General features: G+C 40.4%; 3 protein-coding genes across 4 annotated transcripts; 1 reads left to right on the top strand and 2 right to left on the bottom strand.

Moving 5' to 3' along the window:
• Positions 1-93: 93 nt before the first annotated feature.
• LOC140798213 (putative pentatricopeptide repeat-containing protein At5g09950) lies at positions 94-4,229 on the bottom strand. Its single transcript, XM_073151984.1, has one exon. It carries the CDS (start codon positions 4,100-4,102, stop codon positions 872-874), a length of 3,231 nt encoding a protein of 1,076 aa, XP_073008085.1. The 5' UTR covers positions 4,103-4,229; the 3' UTR covers positions 94-871.
• Positions 4,230-4,494: 265 nt separating this feature from the next.
• Positions 4,495-19,102, bottom strand: LOC140798345 (regulator of telomere elongation helicase 1 homolog). 2 transcript variants are annotated; one of them, XM_073152174.1, is made up of 25 exons: positions 18,774-19,102; positions 18,268-18,527; positions 17,421-17,560; positions 16,348-16,429; positions 16,094-16,244; positions 15,666-15,828; positions 13,953-14,129; positions 13,601-13,725; positions 13,387-13,423; positions 12,388-12,529; positions 12,149-12,303; positions 11,973-12,064; positions 11,786-11,893; positions 11,578-11,646; positions 11,036-11,122; positions 10,891-10,950; positions 10,636-10,751; positions 10,084-10,141; positions 9,911-10,013; positions 8,411-8,466; positions 7,539-8,303; positions 6,799-6,944; positions 6,253-6,330; positions 5,129-5,363; positions 4,495-4,887 (listed from the first exon to the last, which is right to left on the bottom strand). In XM_073152174.1, the coding sequence occupies exons 1-24, from the start codon at positions 18,873-18,875 to the stop codon at positions 5,360-5,362; spliced, it is 3,276 nt and encodes a 1,091-aa protein (XP_073008275.1). In that variant the 5' UTR covers positions 18,876-19,102; the 3' UTR covers positions 4,495-4,887; positions 5,129-5,359. The 2 variants fall into 2 exon arrangements, with proteins under 2 accessions (XP_073008275.1, XP_073008276.1); XM_073152175.1 differs by having other exon boundaries at positions 5,236-5,363.
• Positions 19,103-19,446: 344 nt separating this feature from the next.
• LOC140797204 (ARF guanine-nucleotide exchange factor GNL2) lies at positions 19,447-23,728 on the top strand. Its single transcript, XM_073150481.1, is given in 3 exon segments — positions 19,447-19,594; positions 19,597-20,515; positions 20,592-23,728. Coding segments are annotated over 3 exon segments (4,173 nt in total). The 3' UTR covers positions 23,698-23,728.
• Positions 23,729-24,499: the final 771 nt, after the last annotated feature.

The following is a 24,499-nucleotide window of genomic DNA, read 5'->3' as shown; positions in this document are numbered from 1 at the left end:
TAAAGAAAGGAATCAGAAAGTGGATTCTCCTGTCAGAATACAAACTAATGCATGATAGCAATTGACACCACAAATAGGAAGCACCACCAGTGATGAGATCGAAATGCCTAATGTTTTGGTAGAACTGTATTTTTATTTGGAGAATGAACATTCTAATGTCCCGAAAATTTCATGTGTATGTATAATGATGAAGAATTAACAATCCAGAGGTGCAATCGCAGAAAAGGTGCAACATTTCTCCGACGGCTGACTCATATCCTCCTAGTTCTTGTGATCAAGTCAGAAACCTACAACAAAGCTGCTTAAAGAAATTAAAGTTTGATCTTCAGTTCAACAGCGCATGGTTGATGTTGTTCCAGGGGTGCTGATGATTAGGTACATTTCTCCGCTTGTTACCCTTCTGCATTATCTAGTCTTCTCCATCTTTGTCTGAAAATTTTCCGGCAAGCCAACAGAACCAGATTTAAGGAATTATAGTTTAACTATTTCCCGGGCTTCTAGTTTTGGAGTTGGATTAAAGAACTGAATATTACTCCAGCACCAACAATGGGTCCATATGGATAGTGATTACGAGATTCTTTTGCTTTAACTTTGTCCAATACTGATTCTACTTCTTTGTTGAGCAAATGCGGCAAGCTTAAAATCTTTGGACAACTTCATTCACTCCATAATCTCAATTTCTACAAGATATTCTGCTGCTGTAATTTTGTCCAATAGGAATTCCACTTCTTCACTAGCACAAGCCAACAATCACATGGAGCCAAGTTACAGAATCCCTGAATAACTCAATGCACCTGAAATCTCAGTTTCTCACTTTGAGCATCCATGAACTATATCACACCTTTTAATTGGATACCACAGATCAAATCTCTTACCAGTAGTCCCCGCACGAACATTTTCCATTCTCAAAATGATGGAATCTGATAGAATCTCGTAAAATTATTTGTCGTCCAATTATCTCCGAAATGTACCGGAATGCAGAGTGGCAATCACCACAAATCCGAAGATTCTTCATGATCCTTACAGGCAGTGCTGAAGTGCGGGTGAGAACAAATGCAACTGCAAGCTTTTCGCTGTGGTAGCTCAACAACTCTTCTTTGTTCTCCACTTCAAGATCATATAAAGCAAACTCTATCTGAGGAACATAACCAGCATCCTTCATCTTCTGATTCAGAACTTGTAGCTTGGCGTAAATTTCTTCAGTATTCGGATGTGATCTGTCTCCAGCTACAAAAACATGAACTCCATCACTTAAGTTGACCCAGCTGCAACCAGCTTCTTTCTTTATTGCGGCCCCCCTCATGGCAGCCCGGGTTTTTGCCACATCTTCCCAACTCCCTGCGGAGGCGTGCAAATTAGATATAAGAACATAATTTACAGGATTCTGAGGTTCTAATTCTAAAAGCATCTTGGATGCTTGTTTAGCTAGATCTGTCCTCAAACCATCTTTTAGTCGGCGACAAGCAACTAACACAGTCCTCCATATTAGAATGTTAGGTCTCACAGGCATTCTTTGGATTACTTCTTCCATTTTAGTCAGCTTGCCAGCTCGACCTAGAAGATCAATAACACATGAATAATGTTCCATCTGAGGAAGTAAACTATAGTTCCCCATCAACTCAAAATAGTCTAAACCCTTCTCCACCAATCCAGCATGACTACAAGCAGATAACACCCCAACAAAGGTGACATGATCTGGGTGCTGATCTGCACTCTGCATTTCCTTGAAAATATCCAAAGCTTTCTCAGCGAGTCCATGTCTTGCGTAACCAGAAATCATAGAGTTCCATGAGAACTCATTTTTAATATTCATAATTCTGAAAACTCTAGAAGCATAATCTATCCTTCCACACTTGGAATACATATCAACAAGTGCACTCTCCACTACAACATCCGATTCCAAATATGACCTTATTCCAAAAGCATGTATTTCCATCCCTCGTCCTAATGCTGCAATGGAGGCGCATGCACTTAGAACCGTAGCAAAAGTGAAGCAGTCCATTTTCTGGCCACTATGCATCATGAGCCAAACAAAATCCATCGCTTTCTGCAACAGCCCATTGTGAATGTATCCTGCAATCATAGAATTCCAAGAAACATCATCTCTCCTATCAGACATTTTAGTGAACAGAGACTCACATGAATCCATATCACCCGATTTGGCATAACATGATATAAGGGCATTGTCTATGGCATTGTTCTCTGAAATTCCAAGTTTGAGCACCATAGCGTGAACTTGCATTACCAAGTCAAGAACTGATAGTGGAGACAGAGCAGCAAGAAAGTTTATGAATGTCACTCTATTTGGGTTGCATCCATTTCGCATCATATCTAGGAAAACCTCTGTTGATTCAGCCACAGATGCTTTCGAAGTGGCCAGTGCTCCTATCATTGAGTTCCATGAAATCTGATCACGTTCAGACATTGAATTGAAAACTTTCCAGCACTCGGGCAAAGTACCACATTGTCCATACATTGCCACAAGGGCATTTGAAACAGAAACATCCAAATCAAGTCCCAACTTAATAGAACCGCAATGTACCTGCATGCCTGAAGGTAAAAGTCTCAAGCTTGCACAAGAACTCAAGGTACTAATAGCTGTGAAATTTGATGGCATGATACCATTTTGTATCATCATACGGTAATTCATCAATGCCTTTTCCCAGTGAGAATTCTGATCAAGACCAGCAATCAGTGTATTCCATGAGATTTGATCTCTCATGGCTATAAGCGCAAAAACCTTAGAAGCATCATCAATGGCTCCACACTTGGCATACATATTGACCAACCCATTGCCGACAGCAACATTAGAGTTGACTAAACCAGTTTTAAGCACAAACCCATGAACTTCCCACCCTTTTCTCCTACCTTCTTCCTTTACTGAGAACTCAGCAAGTGCACTGAGCAATACCACATAAGTATCGGTATTTACAACAACTGACTCCTTTGTTTCCTTGAAAACCTCAACTGCTTCTTCACCAAGACCCTGCTTGACCAAGCCCACCATCAACCCATTCATAGAAACAGCATTCCTCCCATCCATACCTAGAAAGATCTTCCTAGCTTTGTTAAGCATACCAAATCTAGCAAATGCACTAACCAGAGCACTGCCGACGTAAAGATCACTCAAGAAGCCAGACTTTGAGACCATCGCAAACACTTGATCAAGAAGATATAAACTTGAAGAGGAACAAGTCGCAGCAATCAAACTACCAAAGGTATATTCCGTCGGTTTAGAACTCAACCCTGAATCACCATGCTGCATTTCTGAGAACAGTTCAAAAGTAGAAAAAGCATCCCCTTTCTTAGAGTGTACAGAAATGATAGCATTCCAGGTAATCGAACTCCTAACTTGTGTAGTATCAAACACTCGTTGAGCTTCGTGGGCTGAACCCAAGCAGCAAGACCCATACATCGTTATCAGCGCATTGCACACCATGCTATCCAAAGCAAACCGACTTTTCAGAATTAGTCCATGGATTTGTGTTGCAAAGCACAGCCCGTCCACGCCAGAGTCCTGGCAAGCCCTGAGGGCAATGCCAAAAGTGAATTGTGTTGGCTGATAACCACAAGATACCATCAACCTGAACAACAAGAAAGACTTATACGTAAAACCTCTCTGAGTGTAACCGGTGATCAAGCAAGTCCAAGAAACCACATTTTTCTCCGGCATTTGATCAAATAGTTGTTGTGCACCTTCCAGGTTTCCACCTTTAGCATATAAATTGACCAAATTGTTCGTTAAAAACAAGTCAGAATCAAATCCTTTCTTGACAAGCTCAAGATGGAGGTTTTCAGCTGCATAAGGGCCGCCACAACCCATATAACGGCCCACGATATCATGGTAATTTGAATCACGGCAATGATAAGGTTGCTGTGAGGAGATATTAGAGGATCTTGAACTCGAGAGGACATTACGAGATGTTTTAAGCTCGGATAGCAATTCCACCAATGGGATAGGAGGAGAGAAACGGGATTCGAAGTGGGCTTTGGTCGTTTTGCGCTCTTGGGGAAGGAAACGAGGGCAAGCGAAAGAGAGGCTGGTGTCTGAGATTTGAAATGGAACCTTGGAGGAACCCAAGATTTGGAGGCGACGATTCATGGTAAGACGAGCGACAAGTTTGGTTGGAATTTGGCGGACATTGCTCGTGAAGACAAGAAAGACGAGGGAGGAAGAGAGTAAACGGGACGACAGAGACAGAGACAGTGATGCTGCGGGTTTCTTTCCAGTGGTGCAAACGTATCTAATTCAACAGACTAGTAGGTGAATTATAAAATCAGGTCTGTAACGAGGGCAACCGGGCCCAGCTTGATTGAGCCTAGCTCTGATCGAGCTTTAAATTAAAAATAAATTTGAGCCTAAATTTACTATCAAGTTTGAATTAAAATTATCACATTTCGAGCAACACTGGAGCAGAAATTAGATAATAAAAAAAAATTTAAAAAAATTTAATCGCACTTCTCAATAATAATAAAAAAAATGGTATTCTCATATTTGCATAAATATTTGTTATTTCATTGATGCGTCCCGTATACATATCATAAACAGCTTTGAGCTGTTGATTCTGTTAAAGCCTAAATAGGCTGAAAATATAACATATGATGCTTTCCTCTGGCAACCAGAAACAACACTAACCATTGACCAAGTGCATATGATGGTATGGTCAAGGAGCAGGCATTTCAATGAGAATCTGCATACCAAAGTGTCACTACATTTGTGAACCTTAAAGCATATCATAACTTACTTTATAACATGCAACTAATATATAACGCGACTCAAAAGCCTGAACAATCTGGATGGAACATTTTGAAGAGATCCATATTCTTCAATCTCACACCATAATTGAATCTTCCATGTCTGAAACTGCACATAATGAAGCAAGAAACCTGCACAGCCAGACAATAAGTTGCTCATGTAACATATCAATCGTCAATCAGCAATATGGATGTATTTGTGATTGGTTGTGGTATACAAAATAAATTGGCGGCAAATGACAAAAATACCCTGTAAAGAAATTGGAGTGTGTAGAGGCTAAAGGCTAGAGCAAGGGTATATTGGTCAAATAACATAGAGTGACTTGCGATTGCACTGTCAATAGTGCCTTTCGCTCTGTAAATATCTACTCACTCTTTGAGTATCTGCAGTGGGTTGTCACGTACTTTCCTTATATTGGTCACACAAAAACTCCATACTATTGCAACTAGACCTGATTGCATAATTTACAGTTGCCTTGCCTGCTGGTTATATTCTGCCGAACTCTTTGTTCTCAAGCTCTTTGAGAATCCATCTGGCAGGCAGGACAGGGCATGAAGAATAGCATTTCAAATAAGATTATATTGAGAGGGCACTCCATCCTTATCATCTGCAGGAGAATGCATCAATAAGATGTAATCAACAGACAGAACATAAAATGTACACATAACCATAAAACTACAGCTACATCACTAAAAAAGTAGTGTTGATAATTGTCATTATGTTTTCGTTTAAGCAAGTGAGCCGAATTTACAAGGAAGAGAAAAGTGTAAACGTAAGCAAATTAATGGAGCACAAGATGTCAAGATGCAGATTCTTGTGACAAATGCCAGTGCTACAGAGCTGGCCTATGCTAATACAATTCTCAACCAGAAAAAGAGAACATTAATGTTGCTGATAAATTTTCTACAATTAGTATCAAGAAAAGTTCCCATTATAAACTATTGACTCACTAATTACTCTGAAAATCTGAAGTTATTAGAGAAAGATTATTTTTAATCTTTTCTGTTCTAATTATAAGTCCAAGAAGTGGATTTGGATTAGATGGCTGGTTTTATTTTTTAAAGTGCAAAAAGGTCCAGCAGGATTCAAACTTAGAGCCTCATATGCTTTGATACCACATTATGGGAGAAAGACAACACAATTTTTAACCCGTTAAAACAGGAATTATCATATCATGTCTGCCGCATAACATCCAATATCACCATCATCTGAAAAATGTAATTCTATGACCCATGTACAGGTTCACATGACAATCCACGAATCATATTTGGTATACTCGTGTGAAATTTAATTTTACAGTAAGGTTCTTTTTGCACCCACTATATGATTCACTTTCCAGAGAATTGTTATATTATCATAATAAAGCATGGTGAGCAGATACAATCAAACATAAACTCTACCAGCATTACTAGCATCAGAAAGTACTATTGTGAGTTCAGTTAACATGTGAAATTTGCACATAGCCAGAAAAAAGTAGTTCAAGTAGCAATACTTACCTATCATCTGCCGCACCATGAGTTTTAAGAAGCTGCTCATAGATTGGATAATATTTTGCAGGGACAAAATCCTTGAACCTGCTCAAAATGCGAATGACGAGATGAATATAGTAATGCACTGCAATTGCTTCAAAAGTCCATCAAAAACCGATTGTTAAAGGAAAGAATAAATAATTTATAATAGCATGAGATATGTTTCTATAACATCTAATTCAATCAAAGATGAGTGTATTTGCAAGAGAACTTTGAGTGCTTAAGACTAGAAAAGAAGAGAGAAGAGCAAAATGTGGCTGTCTCTGTCTTGATATTTGTGTGTTTGAAGATTCACCTCCAAGTTTTATTTCCATCCATAATTGTCAGTTTATAGCAGCTTCGCGTTTCATCTTTAGGTGGCCCTCAAGGTCAGTACTGGTGCACTGAGCAATACTCTGTGTGTGTGTGTGTTTGTCTGACATGTGTGTGACTTCACGTCTTCAAAAAGAGACAAAAAGAAAACAAGAGATTGGCTGCAAGGCAGACACATGTTGTTGTAAAACCAATCAGTACCTTTTAAGAAGTAAATGCCTCCCTGGATCAGAGAACAATCTTGAAATTGACTCCAGAACTGGTGTAACTTTCATGGTTTTCAATTTCAAGGCCTTCATGAGTCCTACAAACTCTTTATACTCTGCAATAGAAAGTTTTTCTTGAACCTACAAAAATAAAAATTAAAAACAATATTGTCTTAGTTAGAGAAGAAGTAATCTTATCAGTTTTCTATATGCAATCATCACCGGTCAAAAAATCAATGCTCTCAAAGGTGGCCACAGTATGTGGACTGTAAGGGAATCCATAGCGTAATACAGAATGCAGACACATGTAAGAATACATATGCATTCAATACTTAAAATGATAAATATATTACCATTGCGAACATTTCATGATCAAGATAGATAAGGGAACAAATGCATAGGGATGAGATGCTTGCCTTAGTTGCCTACAACTGTACTGGATTTCAGCAATAAATTTAAGTGCACTTAATATTAATATCTTCCATCTCCATAAGCTGATAAAAGCCCTAATATCCAAGTGATGAGAATGCATTTCCTACTAATCGCCAAGTAAAGCAATGGAGTGGTAAAAGCCTCATGTTTGCAAATTAAAATAAAAATAAAAATGGAAGATAGTAACATTATCAAGTAATATATGCTTACATGCATGCATAAACACATATCTAGAAATATTATACATATACATACAAATTTATATAAAAAGCCATCTAGAAAAAAATAACAATTTAAAACTACCTGCATCAAGAAAGTAGAACCTCTGGACTCCTCATCACCACTAGGAAGAGTAGTTTTCTTTATATCCTCTTTCTTTTCAGATACTTGCTGAGTGGTACTTTTCTCAAATTGATAATATGATGCTTTTCGATCTTTGCCATTATTCTCAAACCCTTTGGATTCACAAGATGAAAGCTTTGATATTTGTTTACAACGTCTCTCTGAACTACTATTGCACAAAAAATTTTCTAGTAAGAAGCTTGGATCAGCATTATTCAACATCTTTGAAGTAGAAAGATTCCCAGAATCAACCGCATCAGGCCTTCTTTCCAAAAGCTTTTGCTTTTTAACAGAAAAAAATGACCCGACATCCTCAGCTAGGCGTTCACAATGTGCTGCATCACAAGTTAAATCAATCACTTCATCATCCCTCTTGTTATCTTCAACTGGTGATTTGTTGCTAGAGCAAAACGGTTCTCCTAAGTGCTGTGAGGTTAGACTGATTGGCAGTTGTTTACAATATGGTGCATTAGCAGTCAAATCAATCACTTCATCACTCCTTTCATTAGTTTCAACTTGTGAGTTGCTCCTCAAGCAAAATTGGTCTCCTGATTGTCGTGAGATTAAGCTGCATGATGGTTGTTCAGAGTTCAGTGCACAGCTGTGTCTGCTAGAAAGAGTTGAGCGATTGGCAGGAACTATGTGAGATAGCTGAGGACAGTTGCTTCTGATAGTTGCATATGATGTTGACGATGACCTTTTGGAGCAATCTTCAGCATTTGAAGCCTAGTGAAAGAGAAGATGAGAATACATGCTTCAGGTTAACATGAAAATGAAAGAATGCACTACAATAGAACTTTTATAATCTGTATTATATCATATCAGAGATATACCATAGAGGTAACATATTTTGATGATGAAGATTTGTCCTGAGATAGAATGCACTTATCTGCAAAAGAAACATGTAAAAAACTTTAGTGCGTAAGGAGAACTACTTAGAGAGTACAGAGGAGTGAAGGTTCACTTACCAAATAAGTTTTTCTAGCTTAGATCAGAAAGAGAATAGGAAAGAACGAATGCAGAGAACCTAGTAGGATTTTAAATTGTCCTGTATAACTATTTGATTAAAATGTTCTCAACTCTTGGAATAATGCTGTAGATTTTGATGAGTCACTTACTGCAATGCTAGTGCTGATAAAGTTTACTAGAAACAGAAAGAATAACCGAGTTCCAAGATTAAATGAAGGTAACCAACCATGAAACAGGCTAAGGACTAGTCAGAATCGTAAAACTTTGTTTCATATTAAATTAAAAATTTTGAACCATATCATGAATCCACTATACCGAGATCCATGGCAAAGTGAAACCCTGTAAGACTGGAAAGAGGATTGGACAAGTGAAGGGGAGAATAAAAAAAATTATATGAACCAAAAGGAAAATCACATTTCAATATTTCATTATAAATGCCATTGTAGAGAGCTTGCATGACCTTTAAAAGGAAAGATTATCAGCAAATCAACTGAAAGAATATTGAGATGGAAAAATAGAGCATCCTATCCTAGCATGATTTTAAATGGCTATTTTAAGTAAATCACAAGGCAAGAAGAAATACATATTAACAAAAGGGCCCTTCAATGATGGGGAAACAATTATTAGGATATCATTAGACATTCTGAAATTTTGAAGAGAACATTTCCAACAGTACAAGAGATGAGATTGTCTTCATAGTTCAGACATGATGTGCCAAATTAGGCACATGATAGAGCAACTTGTTTTGCTTATATTAGAGATAGAATGATATAGAACCATATATAACGATGCACTCAAATCATTCTACTATAACAGCTAAGCAGAAGTGAAAAGGAAAAAAAAAATCAGCCTGTGCACTACTGTAGATCATACAGGCTTGCTAATAAGGAAGAACAATGGTACAACTTTGATATAGACAAAGTCCTTACAGTCAAACCATCAAATGAAAAGGAAACTCAAAATTAGGAGTCACACATAACAACCAAGTTTTGCACTAAATCAAGATTGGAATGATTGATTCTAAAAATCCAAGAAACTGAAAAGAAAAATTACAAGACAGCTAACTGTACTACAAATGAACTAATGGCTCCCCAACAAAATGATACACCTAAATCATAGTATGAAAAGAAATATTCAAAATAACACACAAGTTTTCTTGAATTGAAAATGTACTACAAACCAGCAAAGCTCCCACGGCATTTCTATAAGAGGTTGTCAAAAAAAAATCAAATAACTCCATTAAAAAAACTAGATGGCTGTAAAAAATGACATTTTAGAGCAACTGCACAACTATCAGACAACAATTAAGAACATCAAACAATTGACATCAAGAAAAAGAAAAAGTGGCTGAACGACATTCTTACCATTGCAAGTGCTTACCACTCGATTTGGTTTCAAAGAACCAAAACCTTTGTCGCGGAAAAAGCTAGTCAATGTAAAGACTACTTCTCCGAATTTCTGGTAGCACTGCAAGGACAAATAAACTTAAGCTTGCCATTTGCAAAATAAAGATGCAAAATTAAATCCAAGAAATAACCTTTGTATATGGCCGGATCCAGTATGACATTTGATTTTGACGACTTTGTTGTGCAAACCTACGTGGAAAATTGCAAGATTAACAAGAAAGATCGATAGAGAAGCCAGATTGTAAAATTGAGAGAGAGAGAGAAAGTGCTGACTAAAATACTATTACTTCTTTAAATGGAGTTAGATCAATAATATCCTTGTTAACAGACCATCCACTGTTCAGATTTTTGAAAGAAAATTCCCTCAACAATGTAACTTACAAAAATGAGAACAATAAATTGTACTATTTATTAAGTATTATAGATGCTGTATATTCCAGGAAAAAAATTGATTTATCTAAATTCACATAAGAAATGAAAATGCTTAAAAATACATATAGCAAAATTGGAGCAATAGAAACTATCTGAAACCTCCTTTAGATGTAAGAATAGTCCAGATGGAAGAGACCACTCAATTTCTGATATAAACTTACATATTAACCTCTTAGAGCAGTTAACGCCAAGAAGAAAATGAAGCTAAAAGATAAATTCCCAGTATATGGACAACTTGCTAATGATCACACCTTTCATCACAGAAAATTATTGCTCCATAATCATGGCGATGTCTAATGACACGTCCAACAGCTTGATTGACAGCCCTTGCTGCTTGCTGGGTATACCATTCCTCCCCCGTCAAGGCCTACAAAATAACAATGTTTTGTTGCTTATCTTTAGGTGTAGAGAACATAATTAATTTATCTGTGCACACTTCTAACACATGAATATCAAACATTGACTTTATCATAACAGCAAGAGATAAGTTTGAGTAATTTTACTACCATGGAGACTTTATTCAGTGATAAAGCCTGGTGATCCAAGAATTCACGCTTAAGACGAACCTGCCAACAAATTTTCATTTGTCCATTCAAATACTGCCATGAAATTCCAAGAGACTACATAACAAGCATTAACAAGGAAGTGAACCTTAGGATCAGTCTTCATAGAAAAAGGCATGCCGGTGATTACCACAGCTCTCCCAGCCTGGTCAGCAAAATCAAGACCCTCACTGACCTGAAACCATGAAAAAGAATCAGATAAAGTACGAACAAAATTTTTTAAGTGATGCTAAATGAAAGTAGCTCACATATGCAGCAAGTTGATAAAGTACTAAAAGACAGGTATATCTGCAGAAGAATCCCCAACAAGAAGGAATAAAACTTCATCCATCATGGTTTAACCGTAAAGCATTTTCGGTTACAGTCTTACATAATTGTAAGGCCACTTAAGGCTCCAGCATCTTAAAATAAATTCTTTTCCTAAAAACTCCACATTGAAGATGTAGTATTGGCAGCGTCAAAAGTGAGAATTCTCAAAATATCAAAATAGACCAAGCAGTGCATGCTCTCAAGTCTCAATCTCCTGAAGTCAGTGTCTTAACAAATTTTAAATTAAGAAATGCTATAACTCTCAGCGTAAACTAGAAACATATCATTAACTTTCAGAATGATGAAGAAATAAGGACAGACTTTGCCACGACAAACTGCAAAAAATATTGCCCCAGAAGTAGAACTATCATGTAACTTTGCCTGAAAATCCTGCATGAAGGACAACTGGTCCTTGTTAGTGAAATAATAGATGAAAAATAGTAATGCTAGTAAAACAGCTTGGAAAATACTGAGGTGATTAGAATGGATTAAATAGAATGAAAACAAAAGTTCATTCTTTCAACCTAACCTGAATTGCATGTGGAAAGTATGATGACTGCTTAGGTTCTACAACAGGATGTTTGTATTTGCACACTCTTTCCCAAATAGTATTGAAATCTGACGATCTTGAATGACTCTGTAAGAGATTCACATTTGTTTAAAACTGAAACATTTTACATGTATAAAATTTCAAATGCAGAAAACTATTTTCATACCATACTTTTCCAGCACTCAATGCATTGGTTCATCATATAGTATGAGGGAAAGAACACGAGTAGCCCATCAGGCACAATTCGAGCAAAATTAACTGCATTGGGTCCATATATATACTTCTATAATTCAATTAATGATGACAAATTAGATATCAGTAATATTCAGAATCTCAACCTACCAATGGCATTGCCAAGTTCTTGCTTATATTCCAGCGAATCACGATTCCTGTATGATGAATTAAATGGATAACCAGATGGACCAACGGGTGCAACTCCGACCCAGATTTGGTTAGCAGATATAACATGAGGGTTCTCTAATCTGATTGGAAACTCTCTACAATAACAGAAATAATTAAGTCACAAAGAGAATACCGTCAAGTAACAGAAGAAAATAATAGAAGTAAGAAATTAGATTTACAGGTTTAGCTCCGTGGCAAATGAATCCAGGGGAGACAAAGTGCCGGATGTCAATATTATAGAGCGGACACCCAACTTTACAAGTTCTTGCATAGCAAGCCCAGGGTTAAAACACCACCAACTAAGTATCCTTGAACCCTTACCTACAATCACATAGAGATCATCTGTGAGGAAAATCTATGATCACTTTCCAAGTATCAGACTATAAATTCAATGAAGCTTGACAGGGTACAGACACAGGAAAATAAAAGCATTTTGTTGCTTTCAACTAAAATAGACCAATCAACTATTTGCAACATCTGGGATACCAGTGCATCAGTGACAGCAGATCAGGTTAAAAGTCATAAGGAGATGCTTGTTACCACTGATGTACTTGGGCAGTGGATCACTTGTGGGTTAGCTTTCTGAGAAAGCCTGACCGTAAATCATATACAGGATATGCAGCTCCCGCTTCGTTGGGAGAAAGGCCCGTCAAGTTTAAGGGGGCATGCTTACAGTTTCTACAACTAGGAACCAAACAATCATAACAGATGGAATATCAAACTGTTGCCCCTGAATACATAAGAAGCTTTTCTAGAGAAGCCTGGTAAGGCATAACTAAAATTCAGCTCAAATATATATAATAAAAGAAGCTCAACTGAAGCATTCCACCTTCACCAAACATAACACTGACCAAGTTGTGAGATTCTCAACAATCTTTAACCCTTTCTTTCCAAGATAATTTAATTGTTTAGTGATAGATGCATGTTGTAATCAAATGGCACTTAAGTTGTATATTTGCATATCAAATCATTCTCAGCACCCACAATTAACACTATTACCTGAAACATGTACAGTATCGAGAGATTTCAAAATGCCACTTTTCTGATCCATATAAAATATGTATAGAAAGAGAAAAAAAAAAAGGCATAGTCAAAATATGAATATGCAAGGAGCATATCTGGAACAAAAATATGAAAAAAAAATATGACAGTAACCTTCAAAAAGAGAATCATCACACCTTTTGTGGAACTTGTTTGAGACTCTTGCACATGAAACTGAAATAAGAAAGCAATAGTTGGTTCAGATATTAAATTATCAGAAGATGGAAAATTCCAAAGAAAGTAGGTGTATATACTCATGTCTAGAAAATAAAGACAAACAAAAAGAAAACTGTCGACCAAAGAAAAATATATAGATTTTAACAGTACTAAAAATATGTAAGAACAACTCACACGATAGAACTTTGCATGGTCTTTACCGCCACCTCTGAAAATAATGTCGAGTATATCTCTTATGCTTTCTAGTCTGCATACGGTGCCCCTTGACTTGATTGGTATCCCAGTCTCAGATGTAGTACCTAATATTTTAGGTAAGAAACATATAGGATATTACTTTCCATGGAAATTGGGGTATACATGGTATATATAATAAGGTAGCACAAAGACACCATCTTTTGTAATAATCTAACAGTAAGACATAGCTATGAGAAACAGATTTTCGTAAATCATAACTTTACAGACCAGAAAAGAGAAGAAAAACAGTGAAAAAAACTGGGGCTTTTAGAAATTTGAACAAAAGCAGTACCCTCCTCAAGGAGCAGAGAAGCATTGTCAATCGTCTCGATAAGCATACTGGCTGTTTCATATGTGATATTCAGGTCAGCAAGAAACTCATATACATAACTCCCAGGTCGGGTGAATCCCAACTCTTTGGATTCAATAGTAACCTCAGCAATCCGTTTCTCGAGCTTCTGTAAAAGGGCTGCAACATTATCATTGTTATACACAGAAACAAAACATTTTCTCAAATATATGAGGAAAAAAAAACTTAGAAAAAGCCAATAGGAACCCATATATGATAATTGCGAGCTAAATTATGTTGATTCCCTAGCTTTGATAAAATCAGCAATCACAAATCACCAGATAAACTCACTTATCCAGACAGAGAAGAACATCTGAAGAGTAATAGAAACTAACCTATCTTATTGATCCATCTATATAAAGGAAAACATAATGGATGAATTAATTCAAATGAATGTACAGATATGTTACTACAAAGCAATTAAAATAATACTTATGCTGGATTGAACAGGAGGCAAGAACCATGGTGGAGAAAGAACCAGAAAAGACCAAAAGAAAAATACTAATAATTGATGATCAAGAAAAGATACTAACAAAGAATCTTTCAGTGACCACAAACGACTATCAGGAACAGGCGAACAGCATAATAGAGGAGTATGCTGTCCATTCTTTTGAACAGAAAAAAGCAACTGAGACGTTCACCTGACTGTTAGTGCACATGGTGATGGTGTATCATCAAGCATAAAGCTAATAACAGAACAAATAAGCATTGTTTTTAAAGGCAGCTGTTGCAGCTGCCATGGTGGGGCAGTGAGCTAGCCACCCCCACAATGCACCTAGGTGGCCTTCTAATGACGAGTAGGGCACTGTTTGTCATTTGGCGGGCCGCCTTGTTGTTTGGCGGCAAGAGAGAGGTTTACGAAAGTGAGAGTAGAGAGGCCACGTGCTTGCCGCAATCGTGCGCTGGAGAAATGGAGAGTATAAAGGTTTCAGATTCCTCCTCCTCTTCTTCTTCACTTCTTTTCTTATTTTTTTTCTCCTCCTTTTTCTCTCTTTCTGTCTTGAAAACCCATTTCTTCTTTTCTCTCTCTATTTTGGGAACTCACTACTTCTCTTTTTAAGCATTGTGAGTTCACAATGCAGAAAGGAGAAATGGTGGGATATGTTGTCATGCTCTATATATATATATATATATATATATATATATATATAGTTAATTTGTGATTTTTTTACTATGATTGTAAATTACTATTTAAAATTTTATATATGCTATGTTAATATATAATATATATCATATATAATTATTTTGTATTTTTTATATATTAAAAATGCTAAACCATCTTGGCACTAGCTGGGGTGACTGCCCGTCATTCGCGGCCACCTTTCATAACACTATAAATAAGGACTTTTCAGATTCATGTATTTAGAAAAACTGCATCTACACGTTCAGAGTGCAATATCAAAATCAGGTTGTAGTTTATAGGTTCCATGATGTATCATTTCCAAGTGCCAAGTTGGGATCTTGTGCAACCCCTTTTACATTCACCTTAATTAAGTGGATGTCAAAACATAGCCTCTAAACCTTCGATGAGAAGGTTTCTCACTTAGGACTACATATGCAGCATCTTGAAATGCAGGACACCAAACAGTCCAATACTATCCAATTAAAAGCAGGTAATATATACAGAATACAAATTGGCATACACAGTGGAGGCACCTTTAAGAATAGCATAATTATCCGGATCGAGCTTCTTCTCAGCAGATTTTTCAGTCGTCCTCTTCTCTATGCAGAGGTCAATACATTGTTTTGCTTCAGAAATGCAAGCAGTAAGACTACTAGAAGGCAAGTCAAATGAAGCTGCATCTGCACATATGCTCTCCTGCATGTTTATGTAATTAGAGGTCATCTCTGATTCTCTGACAAACCAAAGTACCAAAAAGATAAGTCACATAATAGATCAAACAGTACGATGAAATTGAAAAGGAATGGTGATCTAGCCAACTTAGGACAAAATCAAACTTCAAATCTGTGGTACTTCTTAACATGCATTAGCTTCAAAGCCAAAGAAACAACCTAATATCGATGCAGAAAAACAAAACAAAACAAAACAAATTATAAGCAGAAGCAGTGTTAATTTCCATTACCAGGTTGTGTGCTTCATCAAATATAAAGACAGCATTGTTCCATGGTATACCAGTTAAAGAGCGTCGCTTTCCAGCATCAATAAGATAGTTGTATGGAGCAAACAAAATATCAGCAGCCTTGTGAAGTTCCCGAGATATATAATATGGGCATCTATAATATTATTCAGTATTGTGAGCTAAAAGAAGTATTGCCTTTTATGCTGAAATTGGAATCTCAGATATCAAATACAAATGATAAAGTTCTAAAGACTTACGGTCCTTTGCTTCTTCCAATATTAACCAAGTCTTCAATGTCAAAAGGCTCATTTCCAAGTCCAAGATGGTTCTTCATGTACTCTGCAAAAACAAAAACAAAAAATTCACACACATATTAGAAGAAAAGGGAGCAAAATCTCTAGTTTAGCAAGATCGAAAAAATCTAAAAATTATGCAAAATTGTAAAAGTTAAAAAGAATATACTGCTTAGTTAGATGCCACAGCACAAATTGATTGTTAGAACTTAGCAGTGCACTTGCCCATAATAAGCACTTGAGTTCAGTCCAAAGTTCTGATTGACTTAGAAGTGAGAGAAAGAAAAGATGGAACAAAACCTCTAAGCAGAATCACAGTAGATCAATTTATCAGTGCAACTTTCCACTTGTTTTCCTTTCAAGGGTCAAATAACTTATCAATGAACTGTGAAAAACTGATAATCATTTTGGATGACCACATTCTTCAGTAACACATTTAGCAATCTATCAACATGTTGAGCAAACTTGTGAACTCCAATTATTCTACAGCATGAAAAATCAAACCTAGTAATCATTTTTCCCTTTATAACATAAAAGTGTTTCAATCATTTAAGTGGCCCATTGTGTAGTTATTAGAAATGATTGCAAGATCAAAATTGTCAGACAGCTAAAGAGAAGGTAATGTAACTTAAATATGGACTAAAATCACAATTTCTACATGGGCTAGTATAATACACTGCAAACTGATGCAACAAACTGTACTAGCCAGACACAAGAAGAAATGATAACAGAGATTCCAATATACCAGCCATATGTAGGTGTCAAATCAACAGAAAAGCACACAAAAGTAACTATAAAAAAATTAATTTGAGAAAAAAAAGTATATGATGATGTTAACAAACATAATCTAAAAATTCACAAAATAATTTAGTATTCTAACACCTGCAAAGTACATAGTCCAAAAATGTGAGTTCAACACAGCACATCAGTTATAAAAGTTCTGAGTTCTTATTTGAAAGAAGCAGATATTGTCATATAAAATTTTGAAGTTTATCACTTGCAACAAATGAACTATTACATCAGTGAAACACAAGTACCAGAAACACGGGAGTGATAGCGGCACAAGCGCTTTCTACAGACGTATTGGCAAGCACTGTTTTGTGCTCTACCTTGAATCTGGCGCACTTCATCGTGAATGCACATCTGCTCACGAGAACCTAATACTGTCATTTTGGGCCTGCAAGCTTGTAGAATCACTAGAGTTAATAATCCAGAGGTTGCTACAAATCTGTGTTATAACCAGCATACTTTGAAAAAAGAAATAGACACAGAGATAATAAAATGTCAACAAAGCCTTTATTCCCACTATTGATTGCATCTCTCATCAACAAAGAACAAGAGGAGCTCCACAGTAGGGTGTCAGTGCATTATCTTTCAACAACCAGTCTAAACCAGAAAAAAGGAGGGTTGCATTAGGTACAACTTGGAAATCATTTGTCAAGACAACCATGCAAAGGTCAAAGTTATTTGAAATACTAATCATGAAGAAATAACTCACTGTTCATGGAAGAGAGGAAAAAAGATAAACAATGAAAATATCAGCGCTGGCATGTCCAACAGGCAGAATAGATTCCAGATAAAATATCAAGATGGAGATAGTTGACATAAAAATGGAAAAATTGGATGGAGCAAAAGGTTATGTTAATGGAATATCCAAGACATGACACTGTTTAGTATATCAAGTCAAACAAATTGGAGGAAGAACAAGACAATAGAGCAGAATAATGAAGAATCAAGCTAATCTCAACCAGTCTGCAAAAGTATATTATAAATAATGAAAAATAAAATCAAGAACATCCAATGTAGAAATCAGCAGTACGCCAATAAGCACACCATATAAAAATTTAAATTGCAAAAGAGGAGAAAAAGAAAAAGAAACATAACCTGTAATTGCTTGTCTTCAGCTCTCTTATAACCTGCTTCAGCTGGCTATGAGTGCGTGAAGTGTATATTATCACTGGTGAATCCGACCTAGGATGCTCCGTAGACTGACTGCTGGATGGCTGACTTCCAGAAGCCCGACTCTTCTCTTCACCACCACCAGTTGAAAAGCCCCCAAAACTCTTCCTCCAAGCCAAGGTAGCACAAAGAAGGCACAGCGTTTTCCCCGTTCCCGTGGGGCTCTCAAGCAAAGCATTACATCTCTACGTCAAAAGAGAAATAACAATAAAGCTTTAGGGTTTCAAACCGAGAAGATCTAGAACAAATCTAAAAGCGAGCGGAAAGATAAAGATTAACAAGACGGAATGGGATTACTTCCCTACTTCAAAAGCGAACAAGAAAAACTTTAGAGTTTCTAAACAGGAAACGAACACCGCGAGACGAAATAAGGTTCTTAAAGCATCAGGAGTAGAGATCAAACATGTGGAATCGGGTGGAAGAAAACTAACCTCTTGCAAGGACTGGATGACCTTCTCCATGTAGACGATCTGGGAGTCGTACGCTTCGAAAGGGAAATCGACATCGACCCCCCTAATCTTGTAGATCGGCATCTTGGATCGAGCGCGGAAGAGAAGATGCAGCGGATTGGGCTTGGCAGATTGAGAGGCGGAGGAAAAAATATAAACCCTAGAAAGCTTCTCGAGGAAGGAGATGCGGTGACCAGAAGTAGAGACCGGAGCGTGGAAAACGATCTAGTTTTCCCGCCATTTTGCGGAAACAAATCTCCCTCGTTCACGATAAGTCGCCACTTCTCCGACATAAAAGTCGAAATTCGGCGATGGTACATAAAGAAAGCGCCGAGTTTAGCGATAATAACAAGCCCACTGTCGCCTTGAAGGTTAAAGCCTGATAAGCAAGTGGGTGTCTTTTGATAATTTTTTCTTTAATTTAGCACGTATTGGTACCCTATGAGTGCCCTCCTCGCATTACTCCTGTAGGTTTGACAAGAGCCCTACGTTTTCCCTGCAAGTCCGCAACCTAAGCCTTTGACCCACTCGAGAGTTCCCAATTCTTCCCTCTCCCAACCGTTTTTCGCGGGCGCAATAACCGTTTTTCATAGACCGTCAAGTATTATCCCTTCCTCTTCCCTCCCCTGTTCCCCCAAATGGACATCCACCCACAATGGCCGGAGCCAGCGAAAACTTCTCCGACGACGACGTCAAGTATGACGACACTGCTGTCTCCCGGCGCCGCGACCCTCGTCTCAAGGAGCTCGGCGTCTCCTGCATGCTCAATACCGAGGTCGGCGCCGTCCTCGCCGTGATCCGCCGCCCCCAGACCCCACCTCCCAATTACTTCCCCCGGTCCACGAAGATGCCGGCACCGCCCACCTCCTCCGCTCCCTGAAATCCCTCCGCTCTCTCATCTTCCACCCCGACCACGCCGACTGGCGCACAGTCGACCCCTCCGTCTATCTCTCCCCCTTCCTCGACGTCATCCAGAGCGATGACGTCCCCGCCGCCGCCACCGGCGTCGCCCTATCCGCCGTGCTGAAGATCCTCCGCCTCGACATCTTCGACGAGCGCGCCCCGGGGGGTCGCGAGGCCATCCACTCCGTCGTGTCCGCCGTCACCAACTGCCGCCTCGAGCGCACCGACCCCGCGTCCGAGGACGCCGTCCTGATGCGCATCCTCCAGGTCCTGACAGCCGTCATGCGCGCCCGCGCCTCGGCCCTCCTCACCGACCACGCCGTCTGCACCGTCATCAACACCTGCTTCCAGGTCGCGCAGCAGTCCGTGCACCGGATCGACCTCCTCCAACGGAGCGCTCGCCACGCCATGCACGAGCTCGTCCAGGCCGTGTTCGCCCACCTCCCGGAAGTCAAGGTAGCGGAGGGCGACGACTTGGGGTCCGACGTCGAGGGCGACGGGCCGGTGACCGGGTACGGGGCTCGATGCATGGTTGATATCTTCCACTTCCTCTGCTCGCTGCTCAACGTCGGGGAGATGGTCGACACCATCGAAGGCTACGGTTCGATCAGCTCCGACGAGGACGTCCAGCTTTTCGCCCTCGTGCTGATCAATTCGGCCGTCGAGCTAGGCGGCGGAGGGATCGGCAATCACCCAAAGCTTCTTAGGATAATCCAGGATGATCTCTTCCATCACTTGATCCACTATGCAACTCGATCAGGCCCATTAGTCCTATCCATGATCTGTAGCACTGTGCTAAATCTCTACCATTTCTTACGCCAGTAAGAATTACTATCATTCTCTAACTGTGAAGAAGAAGGAAAGAACCCCCAATAAGGATTAATTTATCTTTTGCAGGGGTCTCAGGCTCCAGCTCGAAGCATTCTTCCACTACGTACTCTTAAGGATTGCAACGGGAGTAAACGGAATCCAGCTTCAGGAAGTTGCGATAGAAGGGATAATAAGCTTCTGCAGTCAACCGACGTTTGTCATTGAGATGTACGTCAACTACGACTGCGATCCCCTCCGGCACAACGTGTTCGAGGAGGTCGGTAAGCTGCTCTGCAAGACAGCGTTCCCGGTGATCAACCCGATGACGGCGACGCAGGTCCAGGCGTTCGAAGGCCTAGTGAATGTGATCACTACCATCGCCGACAATGTTGAAATTGATAGGATCCCGGAACGGGACTTATACAACATCGACGTCTCGGAGTATCAACCGTTCTGGGTCGAGAGGTGCGATGGGTGCGATAACCCGGAGACCTGGGTGGAGTTCGTCCGGACGAGGAAGCTGAAGAAGAAGAAGATCATGATAGCGGCCAACCACTACAACAGAGACGAGAAGAAAGGACTAGAATTCTTGAACATTTGCCATCTAGTACCAACGCCGCCAGAGCCCAAGAGCCTGGCCTACTTCTTCAGGTACACCCCAGGTTTGGACAAGATCAAGATAGGGGACTTCCTTGGTGATCCAGATGAGTTCAACATCCAAGTGCTCAAGGAGTTCACAGAAACCTTTGATTTCTCCGGCGTGATCCTCGATACGGCATTGAGAACCTTCCTCGAGACGTTCCGGCTGCCGGGAGAGTCGCAGAAGATACAACGAATCCTCGAAGCCTTCTCGGAGAAGTTCTACGAGCAGCAGTCCTCGGAAATCTTTGTCAGCAAAGACGCGGTCTTTATCCTCTGCTACTCGCTTATCATGCTAAACACCGACCAGCACAATCCGCAAGTGAAGAAGAAGATGACCGAAGAGGAGTTTATAAGGAACAACAGAGCAATCAATGGAGGGATGGATCTCCCACGGGAGTACCTCTCCGAGCTCTTCCATTCCATCTCCACTCACGCGATCACGCTCTTCGGCCAGGCGGGGTCGCCCACCGAGCTCAACTCGAACCAGTGGGCCGACCTGATCAAGCGATCGCGAGTCGTCGAGCCGTTCGTCACCTGCGACTTCAAGCACAAGCTGAGCAGGGAGGTGTTCGTCGCCATCTCCGGGCCCTCGGTGTCGACGCTCGCTGCCATCTTCGAGCACACCGACGACGAGGAGATCCTCAATGAGTGTGTCGAAGGGCTGATCTCCATCGCGAGGATCGCGCGCTACGGATTAGAAGACATCCTCGATGAGCTCCTTTCATGTCTCTGTAAATTTACGACCCTTCTAAATCCCTACGCAACCGCAGAGGAGATGCTCTTCACCTTCAGCAATGAGCTGAAGCCGAGAATGGCTACATTAGCCCTCTTCACCATTGCGAATAAGTTCGGCGAGTCCGTCCGCGGATCGTGGAAGAACACTGTAGATTGCTTGCTCAAGCTCAAGAGGCTAAAGCTCCTGCCGCAATCCGTAATCGAGCCGGAGAACGCCGCGGCCTCAAAATCCGAGCTGGTGCCGCACGCCAGGTCGGAATCCGGCGTCATCTTCCCCTCGTCGCACCAAGGGTCGGGCACCAGCCGCTACGTGTCCGGGTTGATCGGCCGGTTCTCGCAGTTCCTCTCGCTGGAGAGCGGCGCCGAATCGATGCTCAACGCCGGGAGCGAGTTTGAGAACAATCTGAAGATAATCCAGCAGTGCAGGATAGGGAATATATTCAGCGAGAGCGCGAAGCTACCGGACGAGTCATTACAAAACCTCGGACGGGCTTTAATATTCGCGGCGGCGGGTAAAGGCCAGAAATTTAGCACGCCGGTGGAGGAGGAAGAGACGGTGGGCTTTTGCTGGGATCTCATCTCGATGATCGTTTCCGTAAACCTGCACAGATTCACTTCGTTCTGGCCGCCGTTCCACGACTGCTTCGCCGTCGTCTCCCAATTCCCGCTCTTCTCGCCTTGCCCGTTCGCCGAGAAGGCCATCGTCGCGCTCTTCAAAATCGCCATCAAGCTCTTCTCCGACCCCCCTCGGCTCGACAAACTACCTGAGGAGCTCCTCTTCAAATCAATCAACCTGATGTGGAAGCTCGACAAGGAGATCCTCGACACCTGCTTCGAGAGCATAGCAGAATCCACGGCAGAGATTCTAAGCATGCATCCCGAGAACATACAAACCATGCTCGGATGGAAGACTCTGTTGCACCTCCTCTCTGTAACGGGGCGACACCCCGAGACCTTCGACCAGGGAGTGGAGGTTTTGGTCAAATTGATGAGCGAAGGCACTCATATAAGTAGATACAACTACCCCTACTGCATCGAGGCGGCTTTCGGCTTCGCCGCGCTTAAGATTAGCCCATTGGAGAAGAGCTCCGAGATACTAGACTTGATGTCGGAATCGGTGAATTGGATAATCCAATGGCATAAATCGGGATTCTCGGATCCTGGAAACGCCAACAGTAGCTCAAGCAGCTCATCCGCCGAAGAGGGGCACAAGACAGGTGCCAGCGCCGGCAACCTCGCGGCGAACTTATTCATGAAGCTCGCGGAGTCTTTCAGGAAGACAAGCTTAGTCAGGCGGGAGGAGATCCGAAACCAGGCGGTGGCGGAGCTGCGCAAGTGCTTCGCGGCCACCGAGGAGCTGGAGTTCCCGCCGGCGAACTGCCTCGCGCTGTTCAACCTCGTGATCTTCGCGATGGTGGATGACCTGCACGAGAAGATGTTGGAGTACTCGCGGAGGGAGAACTCCGAGAGGGAGATGAGGAGCATGGAGAACACGTTGAAGGAGGCGATGGAACTCCTTGTGGAGGTGTACTTGCGCTACTTGATACCTTTGTCGCAGAACCCCGGGTTTCGAACCTTCTGGCTCGGGGTGATGAGGAGAATGGACACCTGCATGAAGGCCGATCTCGGGAACGGAGGCAAGGCAGGGCTGTTACAGGAGGCAGTGCCGGCGCTGCTGAAGCAGATGATAGTTGAGATGAAGGAGAAGGAGGTCTTGGTGCAGAAGGAGGGGGATGAGCTCTGGGAGACGACAAACATTCAGATACAGTGGATAGCTCCTTCAGTGAAGGAGGAGTTGTTTCCTGAGGAGTTTTGAGTGATAAAGAGTATGAAAACTTACTGGCAAATTACTGTACAGAAGCAAAGGTATTTAAAACAAAACAAAAAACTCCTCTTTGTATGGTAATTCTGATGAGAGATACTTATGATCTGGAAATTACATTTGTAATTTATCTTTTGTTGAGAACCAAATAGAAAGGTTCCATTGTGTTTGAGATGTATCATTTTGAATCTTTTAATCTGTCTATAAGTGCATAAAAAAATAAAAGAAGAATGGCAACAACTTTGCCCGGCCTTTACTTGCTTAACAATCATGTGGTTGCTTTCACTGAACCAATACTTCCAGGTTGGTGAGCACAGCCGCACAGGGTAATTCTTTTTTTCTAACTTGTTCCTCCTCTCAAAAGAAAAGAAGAATAACAACTTATTACATTTCATAAATTAAAAATTAACGCATATCATGATCAGATAACTAAACATCTTTCCTCTAGACTATTTTATTTTTTCCTGTTCCCTATTTAATTCTGAAAATGTTTCTTGGAGTAATCTTTGAACTAACTAGATGGAAGATAGGAAATAGAGGATAATTAATTGACACTATCTTCTGGAAAATATATACATTTTTTTTCATTAGAATAATCAAAGGCCTCCTTGAATATGAAGATTACTGGAGCTTTGGGCTTCGGCCTATGACGTTGGGCCACCTTCCATCTACGTACTTACCTTTTCCGGGCCTTTGTCAGTTCCCAGCCGTCCGATTACATCCTCGTTCACCGCACACCGTCAGATTATTCTCTCACCGTCGCATAGAAGTTTCTAAGCGCGCGGCGTAGCAGAAC

This window comes from Typha latifolia, chromosome 11 (assembly GCF_019914945.1).
Source record: "Typha latifolia isolate L0001 chromosome 11, TyphaL0001v2, whole genome shotgun sequence".
NCBI classification, from domain to species: domain Eukaryota; kingdom Viridiplantae; phylum Streptophyta; class Magnoliopsida; order Poales; family Typhaceae; genus Typha; species Typha latifolia.
This window is presented reverse-complemented; position numbering and strand designations above follow the sequence as displayed.

Coding starts and splice junctions, on each gene's coding strand:
- LOC140798345 (XM_073152174.1), bottom strand. CDS start 18,875: ATGCCGATCTACAAGATTAGGGGGGTCGATGTCGATTTCCCTTTCGAA. Junction 18,528..18,773: donor TCATCCAGTCCTTGCAAGAG/GTTAGTTTTCTT, acceptor CTTTTGACGTAG/AGATGTAATGCTTTGCTTGA. Junction 11,647..11,785: donor ACTTTCCACATGCAATTCAG/GTTAGGTTGAAA, acceptor TCCTTCATGCAG/GATTTTCAGGCAAAGTTACA.
- LOC140798213 (XM_073151984.1), bottom strand. CDS start 4,102: ATGAATCGTCGCCTCCAAATCTTGGGTTCCTCCAAGGTTCCATTTCAA.